This window comes from Diorhabda carinulata, chromosome 8, assembly GCF_026250575.1.
Source record: "Diorhabda carinulata isolate Delta chromosome 8, icDioCari1.1, whole genome shotgun sequence".
Taxonomy (NCBI): domain Eukaryota; kingdom Metazoa; phylum Arthropoda; class Insecta; order Coleoptera; family Chrysomelidae; genus Diorhabda; species Diorhabda carinulata.
Genome location: NC_079467.1, coordinates 23,288,523 through 23,307,455, shown reverse-complemented (window position 1 = coordinate 23,307,455; position 18,933 = coordinate 23,288,523). Strand labels below are relative to the sequence as shown.

Below are 18,933 nucleotides of genomic sequence, written 5' to 3'. Positions count from 1 at the left end.
AAAAAAATAATGAGAATAAACTGGAAATATGAGAAAATATATTGCAACGTTTCGTTAATTTCAGTGGGTTTGGGTTCTTTGTTGAGAAATGATAGGTACTTGTTTTGATTAACAAAACTCTTGCTCTAGAGTCTAGACAATCGTCGAATTGTTGTTCAATACTTCTTGAAAAGTTCTAACTTACTAAATCAACTTAACTAAATTAAAAATTAACATGAACATGTTTACCAACTTTGACTCTATATAAAACAAAAAGTGTGAGGACAAGGTTGTGATAGGTCGGGTCAGCCGTCAATTTGATCAATTCTCAACAATGGGAAAATGATATACAAAATGACGAAAATAACACCAATAGCAAGATGTTTAAGATACATCGCGAAATTGCCAACGGCAGTAAATTGATAGAATTGAAGGAGGAGAAGGAGGGAAAATAGCTACAACAAAGTTAAACATGATATAGAGAAACTAGGAATTATTGGTTGTAGAGATGTAGTGAAGAACCAAAAATATGGTTACGCTGAAGGATAACGCTTACGTCTTATAAGGACTTTTATCTACGTTGCTTCTATATACTATTATACAGAATTATATAGACAATTCTACTTACCACTGTGTACGATTATATTCAACTATTTCATATGTCTAATAACTATCTATATATATTTCCTTTCATAATCTCTGTTTATGATTTTCTGGAATTATAGTAATTGCTTTATTTAACTTGTATTGTTAACGTAATTTGGTTTCTATTAACCTTGTCATCGCGTAAGTTCAATTTGGTTCATATTGGCCACAATTGAAGCCAAGGACTTAGAAGACCTCTAGTGCTAAACAAAATGTAATACAGAATGCGAAAGTGACCTATGTAGTCGCCAGTTTAGAATTTTCGCTGTCTCACAAGCATGAAAGACCACCTAGCTGACTTACATACCGGTAATAGTTCAGTCCGAGCATAACCAAGCAAAAATACCATCATGAAGTATACATAAACCAAATACATCATCAATGGTTATTAAAACAATATGTGTCAGCTATTTTTGGGAATAAAATAAATTTATACCTAAACTTTTTGAGTGTTACAAATTTCTAATATAAAAATTTCTGAAATTTTCGATGTATTTCCTATATTTTTATTACTTTATATAATTTATCTTTTTTGCGTAGGATTTTACTTATCATTTTAATAAAATTGATATTTATTTCGAATGCAGGAAGACCTTGTAATACTAGTCATCGTAATATTTTTGTTCCATTTCAGAATGTCGAAATTTGTTTTCTTCCCTAATCTAAATATCAACAATTCAACTCACCTAACTCTATGCAGTTCCACTCGTATTTGACTTCGCTGTAGAGTTGTTTGAATCTGTTTTTACCCGAATATTAGGAAAGCAAATGTTTAAATGCTAATGTAATGAAACTCGAATGCTAAAACTGCTTACATTTAATTAGGACTGGAGCTACTTTGATCAACGAGATTGTTGACCGTCAAATCATACATGGTTTGAAAAAAATAGAAACTCATTCGACTAACTCTGGAAAGATAAAAGTAGATTAATTTGAAATTTATAATTTATATAAAATATGCATAATTGTACATAGCACAAACCCAAAATATATTAAATATGATATTGAATACACTGTTTACACCAACACTCACAATTACACTGTCTGGCGCGCGTTTCGATAACCAAGTTATCGTCTTCAGAGACTGAAAGTAAACTAAAATCTAATATCTTGACTTACCTGTTTTATATTAAATTTTCCCACCAATAAACCTTCTTCCGCGAAAATTAATTACAGCGGGAAAAAACTCCTTGGTGGGAATATTCATATTCATTCTTTGACTACTAAATTATAGAGTGGGTTGTAAGGAAATGAACCAATACTTTTATATTTCAAATGAGCTATGTGCTCATTAAACCGGACAATAACGGATCTCTTATTCTGCCCAATTTACTTTCCGTCACAATCACCACAGCTTATTTCATATATACCTTTCCAAATTTGGTATTTTATCCTTTAGGATTACCCAACAATTGTTTTAATGTATTGTTGGATTTATAAGCATAGCTGTTCTCAAAGAATATAACATTGAACGTCATTATGACACAAAATTTGAAATCGCAGCATCTTCATTTACAAAGCTCAAAAGTGAACAAGAGGCTGCAACTCGTGCCAGCTTTCGTGTGGCTCTTGGAATTGCAAAACGTGGAAAACCATTCACCGATGAAGAAATGATCAAAGAATACATAATTGAAGGAGCCGAAGAAATGTTCCCCGAAAAGGTAAATTTATTAAAAACTGTCAGTATATCAGCAAAAACTGTGGCTCGAAGGGTGGAAAACATCGCTGAAAATATATCCTCTCAACTGTTTGACTAAAATGGATATTTTGAGTGGTTTTCTTTGGCCTTGGATGAGTCAACGGATGTGTCAGATACTGCTCAGGTGTTGATTTATATTCGAGGAGTAGATAAAAGCTTTAAAGTACATGAAGAACTTCTTGATACGTATCTTATTCATGGAACAACTACTGGTACTGGAGTTAAATTAATCGAAAGAACCTTCGATGGAAAAACTTGAAATCTATTACAACTGATGGAGGCAAAAACATGAGTGGGAAAGATAAAGGAGTGGTCGCTCTTGTGTCAAAGGCTGTAGAAAATGACGTTTTATCGTTCATCAACAGTCTTTGTGCGGAAAATGTTTGAATATGTCTGAAGTTCTGAAACCAGTCATATCGCCTGTTAATTCGAGCGGTGATTGAAATTTTTTTGAATGAAAAGCATCGCTTTTTTACTGAATTACAAAACAACGCATGGCTGTGGAAGTAGAAGCTTTCTATGTTGATTTGACAAAACATGTGAACGAACTGAATTTGAGATTGCAAGGAGAAAACCAGCATCTTCCTGATTTATATATTAATATCAAATCATTCCGGAAGAAATTGATACTGTTTCAATCACAACTACGAAGTAAATGTTTTTCATATTTTAAAATATGTGAAATATTCAGCCACACCACCGAGACTGAGTTTCCTATCGATTTTTCAATCGAAACTTTGAGTGCTTTGAAAATAAATTTTGTTATGGTTTTATTTGAAAAGTATAAAATTTTAGTTGGATTCTTTTCAATAATTTGTTAGTTATTATATACTGAAGTTAACTGCATATTACACATGTCTTTACTACATACTACAATTCTGTGTTTCTTTATCCAACTTATCACAAAAACAAAAACAATAAGCCTACAACAATGTTATGTGTAGTTAGCCCATGACCATATCAATGTAGACGTCGTATTAATAATTATTCAACATAAAATTAGAATATTTCTATAAAATATGTTCTCTAAAAGGAATTTTCAAGTATGCTAGCTCTCCGCGGGCCGGATGTGGCCCTCGGGCCGTAGTTTGGAGACCCCTGGTCTGGGAAAATAGTAACGTTAAGGGGAAAAGTTATTTGTTGTAACAATTTATACAAAATGAAATAAAAAAATAGTAATATACTGAAATCTATTCATTTAATACTTTACATTATAATCCCAAAACTAACAAATGAATATAAATCCAATTTATTGTAAGGGAATGTTGTCAATGTGTTAGTAAAATCAAAAGAGAACAATTTGAATTAATTTTAGAAAAAAATAGTGAATTGAACAAATATCAATTTTTGGTATCAACATTTTAATGAAACAAAACTAATCACCAACTAATTCAAATCCAATTTTCTGAAGTTTCTTGTAATCGAAGGATGTTATTGTTGATTAATATCAAAATCAAATTAAATAATATGCAAAAAAAAGATTTTTTCGAGTAAATATCAATTTAATGAATATGTTTTACAGTTTGATTGACCAATTTATTGACATGTACTTAATCCATCAATAATAATAATAATAATAATAATAATAATATTCTACCAATGAACAAATACTATTTCAAAAGTACCCGCCGAGACGCAGCGCAGCGCATGCGCAAAGCGAACAAGGAGGAACGGACCCGTTTGACATTTATCCACTCTTTTCTCCTTTCCTTGCAATTAAAGTGCTCTCTAGCAATGTTGTTGTTCTCTTATCAAGCCGTCTACAATATTTAAAAAATAATCAATCACCAAAAATGAATTCATTTGTTCTTAAACCTCAGAAGTTTTAACACAAGATTGTAAGAAAAGTTTGTTTACTTTTTTCAACTTCAAGACGCGGCATTCTTGAAGAAACAGGTACGAGAATAAGAAAATTATTGCTTTTTCTTTCCGTGCAAAAATCTCTCAAGAATCCTATAAAACTTGAGAATTCTTGTTGAGATATTTCCGGCGGCTGTTTGTACTGAAATTTCACATCTATTTGTAACCAGCGTTGTCAGTTGACACTTTTCTTGCTTATTTGTTAAATAGTGGAATTTGCGTAAATTAATTTTAATTAATTAATGGCGTCTGTTATAATCTAAGTATTTGTGGAAGATTAGAGTGACAAAATTCACTAGATCTTGCAATCCCGCTTTGCTTACATTGGAACAAAAATGAAACGTAGGTCCATCACTGCACCGTCCATCACCGCCCAGAACAAAAGAACAATCAAAACAATGGATTGAAAAGTGAGAACCGGCTTCAAAAAAGACAAAGACCATTCCATCTGCAGGCAAGGTCATGGCGTCAGTTTTTTAGGATGCGCGGGGGATAATTGACTATGTGGATAAAGGAAAAACTATCAACTAATTGCAACATTTGATCGGAGAAATCAAGCAAAAACATTCGAATTTGGCTGAGAAGAAAGTGTTGATTCATTAAAATACATCCGTAATTGCAATGGCCAAAATTAATGAATTAAAGTTTGAATTGCTACTTGATGCACCCTATTCGCTAGATTTTGCTCCCAGACATAGATGAACGAACCGAAAAATCACGCTTCCAGTCATAATAAAATTTTGGATGTATTTGGAAGCATCGAAATTGCTAAAGAACAGATTAAATAAGGATGAAGTTCCAATTCCACACACAGCCCACTCTATAGTTCCGTAGTCATCAAGGAAGTTTTCCTGCTAGAATTGTGAGTGTGAGTGTTGGTGTAGTTGTAGTGTAAACAGTAGTGGTCAGTATGAATTCACCAACGGTTCCAGAAATTCCAACATAGTGGAATCTTGTTTATACAGCAACAGGATTAAGTGGAATAAAAAAAGAATATAATTCGCATCTATATTAAACTCTTCATTGGTCCATTTCGCAAAAAAGTCGATTGAATACTTTCTAGTTGCTACATCCTATTTACTCTTGAACGTCTTCATGAAGACAATTCAAATTTAAAGTACAGTACACCACTGTGTTCTAATGTAAATAAAATGAAGCGTTCAGATGAAAAATAAATGCAAATATTATTAACATGAAGAAGAAACAACGATAACGGTCAGTTAGTTATTAATCGTATACATAAACTCATCATAAGTAGTTCCCTTATCGTAATTTAGTGCGTTCTTCCTATTTTGATAACCCACACTGTGAATAGTTGGACTGAAAACTGAATTTTAGTTTTTTTCCATTGATTCAGAAGACATGTTGAAAACTAACGTAAGTATCATTTGTTTTAACTATCTGCTCTAAACTAGAACTTCATCACTAATGATTGACTTAGAACTTAGAAATTTGCTGTAAACAATATGGTAACAGTGGTTAATTACTAGGATGTTGATATACACTGGATTTGAAGTGAAATTTTTCTGAAACTACTAGTTTTATATGCTTCAATATATCAATAATCATGTTTAAAAAAAAAATTAAAAACAGTAAGAAACAAAACGAAAATGAGGGACGCAAAATAGTTAGAAAGATCACGAGGATAAATATAATTTCAAAAAGAAAGTAATAGCAGAAGTAATTATACGAAAAAAGACATAAATTAAAAGCTCTTAGGCTAGAAATGAATAGTATGAATCAATTTATAAGAATAATCAATGGATTCCAATAATCCAGGTTGCAATGTCCCACGCTGTGTTTCTTGCTTTTCTTATATTTCCATTAAAAACAACCAAGAAGGGCTTAATATACATCCCTGTCATTCTCCTCGCAGGTTTTTGAAATTTCTTATAGCATTCGTTGTATTATTATTCGGTGCTCTAATAACGTTATTTGTTGTTTCGTTTTCTATTTTTTACGATCACTAATATGCCGTTTCAGTCAACAAAAAATGTGCGTCACTCCTAATTTACTTATAGTTTTCTCTGATATTTGTACTCGTTTTATTGTCCACGTCTATTGTCTTCTCCTCATAAACTATTATAATAATTGATTATTCACTTTTTGATTAATTTCAAATTATGAAACAACAATAGTTTATCTAGAACCCGTCTCCTTCACCAAAACTTTAAATTTGCAAATATCCATGTATTTGGCAGAAATAAAAGATCCACACGCGATTAGATTGCTTGTAATCGAATTAATATATCCGATCAATACTAAAATATGGAAATAATATCAAAAACAAAGTCTATAGGAAAAATTGAGCTCCAACAATTTGCAATGGAAATACACGAAATATATAAAATAAATGATCATATTTATATTACATATTATTCATCAAATGGTTGATGCTTAATGCTGATTAAAAGCTCGCTTGCAATAAAGATTCAAACGAATGTTTGGACGGTCATGTGTCATAGTAGATTTAAATTAGAGAACCCAGTATAATCTTTATATCAATAGTCGGTTTGCAGGTTTTCTACGGTGTTTCTGTAGCCTGGTAAAATTGTTTATCATTGAAATGACTGAAGATAGGAAATAATCGTATAGACAATAAGCAAATTTAACATAATTTAACACGATTATCCTGAAAACCACCATTATCCCAGCTCTGCAAGGGTAAAGTTTTCCTATATCAGGATCATTCCTAGAATTAACCTACATGTAAATGTCCCTATCCCATTGGAAATGAAAAGAACGAATCTATCTCTTTATACTAATGCTGGTGGATTTCATCTTTATCCATCGGCGAATTAATGGTTTTTATGCTTATTTCTATAGCCTAGAAGATGATTATCGACTTCGTTTTTGTATTTTTTTCAATTATGCTTCTTTGATACCCCGTTTTCCATTCATCATCCCCGACATTTTGAGTTATTTTTGTTAATTATTGCAGGAAGAAATTTTATATCTGTACTTTTCTGAATCAAGTTCTCTCCCTACATAATCAAATGTTTAATAAGCTCTGTCGTTCGAGACAAGATGTTGTATTAGAATCCTAAGAAATTTTGTTCGTACAAACTTGGTTCCATCTGACTGGTTTGTTCTCGTAAAAGAACAAATGACGATTTGCATTTCTAAAAGACCATCTCTGACAACAACGATTGAGGGAGCAGGAGAATCGAAGAAACGCTGGCTGAAAATTAATATTTAAACACTAGGTTTTACTATAGCAGAGAGGTTCCTGCCGTCTATCGATTTTTGTGACTGACAATGCCAAAAATACCTTATGGAGCTCACTTAATGACAATCAGATCCCAAGAAGATCCCTGACCTTTTGACTTTGGCATAATTAAAGGCTTCAATGTGAAATATCTGCCAACCATCAGGAAAACAGAAATAGCGACGTTTGCTAATGACACAGCAATTTTTGCAACACTTTCAAGTCCTCAAAGTACATCGAAGAATTCACAAGAAAGTTTAAATAAAATCGAAATCTGCATCAACAAGGACACATCCCCATCAGTAAAGCTAAACAACATTGAGTAAAAACAAGAAAATAAAAATATCTGAGTATGCATATATATGGATACAGCATATCTTCGCAAAGAGAAAATAACTGGGCAATGAATTCAAAGAAATGCACTGGATAATTGATAGATGTTCACGATTAAACATTGAAAATAAGCTGCTCCTCTATAAGATAATTTTAAATATCCATATAGACCAACTTCAACATTGAAATCCTCCAAAGGTTTCAGAATAAAACTCTTAGAATAATTGTGAGTGCCCAATTCCATCATCGAAAGAGACCCTCAAGTGCCTTCGGTTAGAAATGAAGACAAGAACAAAAGTTTAAGTTACGGTGACAAATTATGTGCCCACCCTAATGTACGCTTAGAAAACTAACTGATGAAAACTTCTTAGAAGATTCAAACCGAACGAACGTGTAACTAGATTTAATTGAAATATACAAATTATACAAATTATAACTTTTAACCCATGTTGTCATGAGTAATTGTGGAAAGAAGATCCTTGTTGAGGAATACTTCTCCATTACCGTCTTTAAGACAAAACACTAACGAAATGATTTCCAAAATGTACCAGCTAGTAGTTTTTGGAGAAATTTGGACTTTATATATTTACGTTGAATATGCACATTATTTGTGTATGTGTTGTTTTTGGGTAATCCGCCTCTGCATCAACAAGATAAGCAAAAATAACCGATGTTAAAGGTCACCGGTTACACTTAGTAACTGGTACAGAAAATCTGACAGTTAAAAATATCCCTATATTACGTGATAAAAGTTCATACGTCGGATATGAAATTTTTTTATGAAATCAATGGCATTAATGTGTTTTTCCATAAAATTTATGTGATGTACAAAAACTATAATATGTTTGGAACTCGCTACACAAATAATTCATATCATTCCATTCCACAAGAAGTTCCTAATGTCCCAAATGATGTATTTGTATTCTTATCAAGTGGTGATCGTCAAAATAAAGTTTAGATACTCTCGGCGCTAGAAACCCACCATTTTGTTCACCCACAGCAGCCTATTTATTTATGCTCACTCTTTGTAAGGTGCATTTACCATTTTGGAAAGATCTAGAATTCTTTATTTTGTTTTATGACTTTAAGAGCTCCGTTGTAGTCTTCTATATCTTCATTTTCCATTGAATGGGGCAGGCTTCCATTGAACACTAATGAAATATTTTAATATTTTGTTTTTGATGACTTCTTTTAGTCGACGAAATTTGGAACGGTTGCAATTCCATCTAATTTTAGCAGAGTAGAAGACGATTAGAAAATTTATAGTATAAAGGGACTTGAAATTCTTATTTGAATCAACAAAATATAGAGTGAAATATGTTCTCAAAATATAGTATAATAAATAAACTTATTCTTTTTCATTTCTGTATCTGTTCTATAAGAACAGAAATTTTATCCCAAAACTTTAATTTTCCACCAAAATTTGAGTTAAATGTTAAACAAATATACACAGATTTGAAGTCTCTATTATATATTTTTATTTTATCATATCAATATTGTTTCATGTCGCTCACATTCAATTCCGATACTGATAATCCTACCCGATAACCTATCTTAATACACCCTGACATAGAATTGGCGCCACCCAAATCTAAACACCATTATTAAGTTGTGTTATCTAGACGGTGGTCTTGTCCAAATAAGGGATATCTTAAAAATTATCATTCAAAAGATAAGAGTCATGATGAAATTAGAAGAAATTGGACTGCGAAGTGAATTTAACAGATATTCAAGATTTTGATTTCAGTTACGTATTTGACAGTGATGATTCCTGAGTACGTAATTGGTAATCCCAAACGATTAATGTAGATTCTACTAAAACTAAAAAAGCTACATTTACGAAAAAAAGGCTTTTGGTGACATAAATAATAGTAGAAAAAAACAACGCCATCGTGTTCTAGGGGCTGAATGAAAATTATGTGCATAAATTCAACATTTTTTGTCTATGCGTTTTTTTAAACAATAAAAACACCAAAAAATCGGTAGAAATTTTTGCGTTTTGCGCGGAACTTATGCAAAATTCGTCTTTGTTACTATGGGCAATATTGTAAAGAATTGAAAAATCTTCAAAATTAGCTTTTATAATTTGAATTTCGATAATTTTTTGCTTAGATAATTTAACCGAAAGGAGAAAATTTTCAATTTATTAAATTGTTTATAATTTGTTTAATTTTGAATATAAAGTAAGAAACCTTTATATTCATAAATTACGTGACAAAATTAATAGTTGAAAAAAAACGACGCCATCGTGTTCTAGGGGTTAAATATAAGTTATGTGCATAAAATTCAACAGTTTTTGTCTCGGTACAAATTTTGTTTTTTGCGTTTTGCGCTGAACCTATACAAGACTCGTCTTTGAATTGAAAAATCCTCAAAATAAGCTTTTATAAATTAAATTTCGAATTTTTTGCTTGGATAATTTAACCGAAATTTTATAATTTTTTAAATTGTTTATAATTTGTTTAATTTTAAATACAAAGGTTTCTTATTCACTAAAAACCGAGATCTCGATGTACTAAATCAATGCTCTAAAGATGGGCCCTGTGGCCCTAATAGTTTTTACAAAATGGCAATTAAACCATAGGAAGCCCTTTTTCTCAAAGGGCCATTTTTGCTCCCCGAATGGTCCTATCATGATTTGAAAAGTCGCGCTGGAAAGAAGAAGAGTTGAACTAAAAATCCTTCATCTCAGTTTTTCGAATTTTTTATGACCTCAAAAAAGGGGTAAAAAAAATTTATAAACAATTTATTGTTTGTTAAACATTTTATTAAAATATCGTAGTACCAAAGTCATTGTCGCAGCTTCAATAATTTTATTTATTTAATAATTGAAATTAATTATTCATTTATGTTAGTACGTAGTATTAAGATTAAAGCTGAAAAATTATTGTTTCGCAGTATTAGGGTACAAATAAAAATATTTTTATAAACGACATACAAAAGAAGAGTATTTTTAAATTTTTTGTATGAAACCTATAAATGCGTTCAAGTAAAACAGTAAATACGAAATATTTCCCCATAAAATTAAGTATTTTCACCTAGAATGCAAAGTATTTTTTGCCAGTATGAATGAATAACCATTTATTTAGTTAATAAATTGCAAAATACATAGAGGGGAAAATTCTGGGAAAATTATTAATTTTAGCAAAAAACTAATGTGACAGCTAATTTTAGATGAACGAGTTAGCCCAGTTAAAAAAAAAAAAGATCAAAATCGGCCCAATAGTTACTGAGATAATTGATATTTTTCAGCGCTCCGCAGATTTGAAATCTGTCGGAGCATTTTTGAGCGCGCCGTCTCTGCTTCTTTTCATTATCGCCACTCTTCCGCTGACGCGGCTTCGCGAAAAACAGTGTCAATTGATAAATAAAAAATAAATAAAAATAAAAATTTCAAGCTTCCCCTACAAAATGACGCAAAAAACATTCCTTAATATTGAAAAACAAAGCCGCAGTGATTTAAAAGAAAATTTCTAGCTTCGGCCCAAATTAAACTGCCAGCTTTCCGAATATGATATTGGTATTACGATATTTTTATAAAAAGTTTATAAAACAATAAATTGTTTATAAATTTTTTTACCCCTTTTTTGAACACTTTTTTGAGGTCAAAAAAAAATTCAAAAAGCTGAGATGATGGATTTTTAGTTCAACTCTTTTTCTTTCCAGCGCGACTTTCCAAATGGTGATAGGACCTTCCGGGGAGCAAGGATAGCCCTTTAGAAAAAGGGCCTCCTATGATTTAATTGCCATTTTGCAAAAACTATTAGGGCCACAGGGCCCATCTTTAGAGCATTGATTAAGTACATCGAGATCTCGGTTTTTAGTGAATAAGAAACCTTTGTATTTAAAATTAAACAAATTATAAACAATTTAAAAAATTATAAAATTTCGGTTAAATTATCCAAGCAAAAAATTCGAAATTTATTTTATGAAAGCTTATTTTGAGGATTTTTCAATTCAAAGACGAGTCTTGCATAGGTTCAGCGCAAAACGCAAAAAACAAAATTTGTACCGAGACAAAAACTGTTGAATTTTATGCACATAACTTATATTTAACCCCTAGAACACGATGGCGTCGTTTTTTTTTTTCAACTATTAATTTTGTCACGTAATTTCGTAAATGCCTTGGTCTAACACTATATTAAACAACATTTCTATGATTTAATACAATTAAAATCGAAAAAATAAGACAAAAATATTGAAAATAAAAAGCAATTTTCTAATGAATAGGGAAAATGTGGAAGAAGGTATTAAGAAATTACAATAAATGAATCAAAAAACTATTGGATAGACACGTTCGCAGAAAGGCAGTCAAAAAGAAGCAAGAAGAAACAAGAAATATTGGATATGATGAAGAAAAGATAAGGAGCAAAGGATAGTATGTGAGCAAATAGATAAAGATCTAAATTCTAAAATATTCAAGCAAAAGATCAATTGTTGAAGCATGCATAAGATGATCAAACAGATGGCTGGACAACCAAGCAAATATAATACTAAACAAACAACATAAAAAATTATTATGGACAAATAAAACATCTTCAAAGTTTCACGCAGCATTATATAACAGATTTAAAATGCATCGATAGATTTCTTGATGATTATGACATGATGAAGTTAATTATGCTATTAAAAAAACTACAGATAATTATTGGTTAAATATTGGAATAGAAATTTACAACATTGGCGAAATTAACCAACAAAATGCGACCACAAAATTGTGATTAATACGTCTGCGTTCCAAATGGCTGGAATTATAGCAAATATATTTATATCGGGACATCTTGACGTTGAGGTCGGAAACTTTTCAGGCCATCTTCGTACATATATACCAAACTAATAAAAGCATGTAAAAAATCGATTGGTACGTGATTATTTTATGATCAGTAACTTAATCTTTATAAAATTTAAATTAGAACGCACAAATTTTCGCGCAAACATAATATTTAATAACTTAACCCAGCTGTATTCGATATTTATCGATATTTTTGAGCAATAAAAGGAATGGATTGGTACTTAAATAAAGACTACATCCCCTACATTTCCCGAAACAAGATAATAACAAAATAATTTAATAGAACTGACACCAAAGATTCATAAAACCTAATTTGGATGTAGGCAAACTAATAAAAAGAAGATAACGTCGTCAATTTCTACTAAAACATGTCCTTTGTTTTCAGATGATAAAAGAAATCTGCATTCTATTGATAGTAACGAGCCTGGTGAAAAAGACGGTACCAGCCTTAGTAGGACAGAGCGACATACCAAAATGCTCCTACGGAGACAGAGGATCCCTAACTGCGACATGCGTTAATGCTTATCCAAACTACTTCAGAAGCACTACTTATAGATTTGATCAGCTAGACGAAACTGTATTGTGCTTAAACTGCACTCTAACAACTATAGATACCGGCAATTTCGACATATCAGGCAATCAAATAAGAAACTTGTGGTTAAATAACAGTCGCATCGAAAGGATCAGTCCAAAAGGATTTATGGGATTGATATTTTTAGAAAGATTATATTTAAGTTATAATAAAATCAAATCAATCGTTCCGACCACTTTTTCGGGAGTGAAAAAAATCAAATATATAGATTTATCCCATAATCAAATAGAGCTATTAGTAAACGACGGGTTTCTTGAATTACATAGTTTAGAAGAACTAAACTTGGAAAGTAACTTGATTCAAACTATATCTGTAAGCGCATTCAACGGTTTAACAATTATAAAAACAATTAATCTCGGAGATAATAGAATAAGCGACGTAAATGGAGTTTTCGGTAATATGACCTCATTAAATATACTCAATTTGCAATATAATCGTATAACTACGTTAAAAGGAGACGAATTTTTGAATTTAACTGGATTGCTGGAATTGAATTTAGCTAACAACAATTTAAAGAATGTCGTTTTGGAATTGGAGCCTAACAATGTATTAAAAAACCTCTACTTACAGAATAATCTTATAGAAGTGTTGGCAGCTAAATTCTTGAAAGGATTACACAATTTAGAAAACCTTGATTTGAGCAACAATCTCATATTTGATATAAGTATAAGAACATGGGAGAAGTTATTTCAATTACGTCGGCTTAACGTATCATACAACCATATCGGATTATTACAAACCGGAACTTTCGCGGGATTACCTCAATTGGAGTTATTAAATTGTTCTCATAATAATATAACAGAAATTAAAATCACCGGAGTGTTTTCGTTGCACAGTTTACATGCGCTAGACGTTTCATATAATCAATTAACCGATTTCGATTACGTTGGATTGATCTCCAGGCTTCCGAGGCTCTCATTTCTAAACCTAGAAGATAATAAGCTACCTTGTCCTTTGGAAGACGAAATGGCTAGGTATTTCGAAGAAGACAATTTCAAATATATTCTGTATAACGAAAAAGTTGGATCCTTTAAATGCGTGGACGTGCCGACGAAAAGTTCTCTAAAAAATATTACCGAACCGGTGATCGCTACGGCTGAATATATGCCATCTAGAATATCCGGAGCTGAAGTTACTATTATTGTATTGATGTGTGTTGTGTTTGTGTGTATAGGATTCTTGTTTTATATGCAGTATAGTACTTACCAACATATGTATTCAAACCGACCTAGTAGAGCTATGTCATCCGCTCGATTGGTATCTTCCGAAATCGACAACGGCGACGACAGTTATTTGCAAGGATAAAACCAATTCCGTTTCGACTTATTTTAGAAATTTGTGATACAACAATTTGTTTGTGAAAAATGAAATTAATAAATATTTTATTTTTTTTTTTTTATCTTACTCGCTTACTGTATAAACAAATCCCGTCATTCTTTATTAGTTTTTAAATTTGCTCTAATAACGCTATGATATACGCAGAATGTTTCAAAACATAAAAAATTCCGTATTTACAACTATATCGACTTTGTCTTACTTTCATGCAAGTTGCAGTTCTACGGAATTTTTTTTTCTTTCGAATTAACAACCCAACTGTTAGTCAAATCAATTCTTTCATCTTCTGTGGTGATAGATAGATAAAAAGTTTACTGACTCACTGTTCTAATTATAATATCTTCTTATTCTTTCTTTCATAATCGGTCTAACGCCTTTTTCTTCTTCGATTTCTTTTCTCATCTTGACTCTAGGTTATTCGGGCGGATGTAATTTGGGCGCTAAAGGATTGATGTACTTTTTACAACATGTAAACTAGGCGCCAAGACCGAAGGGTCATGTATTTTGGGCGCTAATCGACTGAAGTACATGATTTATGAAATACAGTTATTTATTAAATCACCGACATTTATAATAAGATATATTTTTGTATTTTTAGATTTTCCTATAAGAGTAATGACCTATTATCACTTAAGGTCTGAAAAAATTTACCGTTAGAGGGGGATACTTTGCACTTTTTTTAAACGAAAAATCTGCCCTTAATAAAGTTTCCTCACAACATTTTTGTAACACTCTACAGAATAAAGTAAATTTTATATTTCTTTATATTTTTATTTAGTGCTTAAGTACATATTACATGTAAAATAAGAGATTTACATAACCTAACCTAACCTAACCTAACTTAACCTACTTAAAAATCAATCAACTTTCCCTCTATTGGGCGAAAATAAATGTCGGATTATCTACCCTTCTTGGTCAGACAGGTAAAGAAGGATGGTTAGCGCCCAAATTACACCCGCCGAGGTTATTCGTGATCAACATCTGCTCCGTGTTCCAATTGGAGATTTATCCTTATTCGATTTATATGTTGGTTTTATTGTTTTTTATGTTGTTTCCCCTTCTATTGTATAAAAGCAATATTTCAAAAGAAAAGACTTGCCAGAGTTTTTATTCATTATTTAATAAATGTATTATACAATGTAAAATGCAACTTGCTGTTTAATGTCGTTTTGAATCCAAATTTTGAAGGTATAATATTCTCAAAATCCTATCAGACGAAGCTAAATACTCAGGAATCATAATAGAGTCAAAACTTTCGTGGAGAAAACAACGTGAAAAGCAATTGACTCTTTCTACACCTGTAGAAGTCTTTTTGGGAGAAAATTGGACTGAAACCAAAGGTAATATATTGGTTGCATATACAAGTAATCATGGAAAAAGAAACAAACAAAAAGAATCTCACAAAAATATACAGAATAGCAGCACTGGGAGTCACCAAAAACACAGTGAAGTACTGAACAAGAAGCACTGGACGTACTGGAATTGGAGGAAAAAGAAGGATCTATCAGATATGATCAAAAAAACGGACTTCGAGGAAAGGATAAAAAAAATTCCTACAAGAGAAGAATAGAATGAAAAATCCGTCATAAAAGATAATGAAATCTCAATATTCACTGATGGCTCGGCGACAAAATATAGAGCAGAAGTCGTGTTTTCTATTGTTAGTGTGTCTGGATCAATATTTCCTATTCATATACAATAAAAACATTGAATTTGACCCTGGATGAAAATGGACTTTCATAATAGTTATTTACAAGCCAATGTCTACAAATTTTGTACATTTTTTGAGACAATAAATCATTTCTTGTTGTTGTTCTTAATCCCGTATAAAAGTATTTCTTAAATTGAATGAAAGTTTATCGTATTTCATGAATATTTTTTCAAAGAAATGTGAATAATCATTTTTATATCTTAAATATAACGATCCTTACGGAATTTGATAGAGTCGAGAGGTTAGCTCTGAAATGGAATGCTGAATTAGTCCGAACTGGTATGAATTAAGTTTCAGGACGGGTTTTTTAACTTCCTACTAACTATTATTCACCGAATAATCAAATATTCGGTGTCTTCACCTTCTAATAAAGTAAACCTCCGAGTAAATCAAGTTATTTGCCAAATAATTTATTAGACAGTCACAAGTGTCAATTAAAGAGTTTAGTAGAAACTTAACTATTAATATCCATCAAAAATGGTTTGGAATATTCATCATACAAATAATTAAATATTTAATATGGATTCTTTTCAAGATTTAGAAGACAACACTTTGTCACAAATACTTTGTTTATTTCTTTCCTTATTCAATACATGGACGATTGCTATGTAGGCATCTTTCACAGTGTTACCAACAGTTGACTATTTTTTTAAACCAACTAGGGTAAATAAACGGTAAACATTTATTTGACATTTAAAAGTTGGTACTAAAGTTATGCGGGTAATAATTACTTGTCCTAAGTATTAAGTATTATTGATTCCAGTGGTAGAGAATGTTTCAGCGTAATAAATAAGATAAATTCTATCAAAAATCAGAATTTTTGCTACTTATGCATGGAAATTTCAAAACAACAACATCAGCGATTACTCCTCAAGATCATGTTGTAAGCTCTTTATCGTAGCGCTTAAAAACAACATTTTTCATTTTTTTGGAGAATAATTGAGCAAACATCGTATAACCTGTATGTCTTCTAGCCTCTTTCCTGAAAATATTTCGAATTTTTTAATAAAATCTCGATTATTTTTGTATTTTTCAGATCCTCCTGGCATCAGGAATCCTATGTGTGACAATTGTATCGACTTTAGGCTATTCAAAACCGATGGATTGCAAGTACGGAGAAAGAGGATCCTTAACTGCGATCTGTTACAACGCTAGTTCCTTTTATTTTAGAATAACGAACTATCGATTTGATTATTTAGATGAAACTTTGGAATGCGTTAACTGTAATTTAACGTCTCTCGAACAAGGTACATTCGATATTCCAGGAAACGAAATAAAAAACTTGGACATAAGAAATAGTTTCATAAGGAAAATATGGCCGAAAGCCTTCATAGGAATGATATATATGGAAAAATTACTACTAGCGCACAATCCCATCGAAATTATCTATCCAGAAGCGTTTTTGGGCGTGAGAAAAGTGAAGCTACTAGATATGGAAGATACTGTAAGCGATTTAGAGCCAAAAGTATTCCAAGAACTACATTTACTAGAAGTGTTGCAACTAAATAAAAATACATTAACAAGAATAAAACCTGGTACTTTTGATGGTTTGTACAACTTGAAAATATTGGATTTAAGCGAAAACAATCTTCAATCCGTCAATAACTCCTTCGATCCTTTGATTAACTTAAGGATACTCAATTTAAAGAATAATCACATCAAACAGATTTACGGCGATGAATTTATTCAATTAAAAAGTTTATATTTGCTTAATTTAGAAAACAACGGCTTGTATAATTTCACTAGTAATATGCCAGCTGATAATCAAATGAGGATCATTAATTTATCATTTAACAACCTATCTGCCGACAGTTTCGCACCTAATACATTCAGCAATTTAAATTCAGTGGAAGAGTTGAATTTGAATAATAATAACTTGGGAGATATACCAGTTGGGCTGTTCCGAGGACTATACAAATTAACGACGTTAAATCTAAATGATAATTCTTTAACTGAAATAAACACGGGAAGGTTTACGGGGTTACCACATTTGAGAGTTTTGAATGTTTCTAGAAATAAGATTCGTTTGTTAAAAGTAACAGGTCGATTTGCTCTACCCAGTTTAATAACGTTAGACGTGTCGGATAACGAAATAGTCGATGTAGATTACATGAATTTGATTTTGAGGACGCCGAGATTGAAGCACATAGATCTTCGGGATAACAAGCTTTCTTGTAAGACGATTGCTCAATTGGAAGCTCTTCTAGAAACCGACAGCGTCACTTTCTATATAACTAATACAACTGTATGTCCTAAATTGGTCGACGAAGAAGTTGTTAAATTAATCGATACGTTTACCGAAAAGCTGGACTCTAATTACGTTAATAATAATGTTATGATATGGATGTTTGTATTAATGACCGTTGCAATTTTGTTAATTGGAATAATGTTTTATATACAGATCTTCATTTTAAGATTTATGATACCTGGTGTTAATGTGAATAATTTTGGTTATAGAAGAAATACAGAACAAGTGTAAGATCTTTAAGAAATAAAATTTCTTTTCTATAAAATTGTGTTTTTATTTTATCTGGTGAAATATATCGATTTATTTATATTGAATTGAACCATTGAAAAATTAATTTCTTTGTAACCCTTGAATTTAAAAGTAACCAAATTTGTACACTGTATAATATTATTAAGAGCGGGAAGTAAGAGGTTTAGTTAGAGGTGACCTAACCTAAAAAGTTTTTTTAAACCTTCAGTTATATTAGAAAAATTGGAATCTAAAACTTTTTCTACTCTTATACATCAAATAATAAAAAACATATTTTCAAAA

General features: G+C 31.3%; 1 protein-coding gene across 2 annotated transcripts; it reads left to right on the top strand.

Moving 5' to 3' along the window:
- Nucleotides 1-5,352: 5,352 nt before the first annotated feature.
- On the top strand, nucleotides 5,353-18,667 carry LOC130897032 (toll-like receptor 4). 2 transcript variants are annotated; one of them, XM_057805518.1, is made up of 2 exons: nucleotides 5,353-5,560; nucleotides 12,902-18,667. In XM_057805518.1, the coding sequence occupies exons 1-2, from the start codon at nucleotides 5,546-5,548 to the stop codon at nucleotides 14,411-14,413; spliced, it is 1,527 nt and encodes a 508-aa protein (XP_057661501.1). In that variant the 5' UTR covers nucleotides 5,353-5,545; the 3' UTR covers nucleotides 14,414-18,667. The 2 variants fall into 2 exon arrangements, with proteins under 2 accessions (XP_057661501.1, XP_057661502.1); XM_057805519.1 differs by having other exon boundaries at nucleotides 5,362-5,560; nucleotides 17,191-18,667.
- The last annotated feature ends 266 nt before the right edge of the window (nucleotides 18,668-18,933 follow it).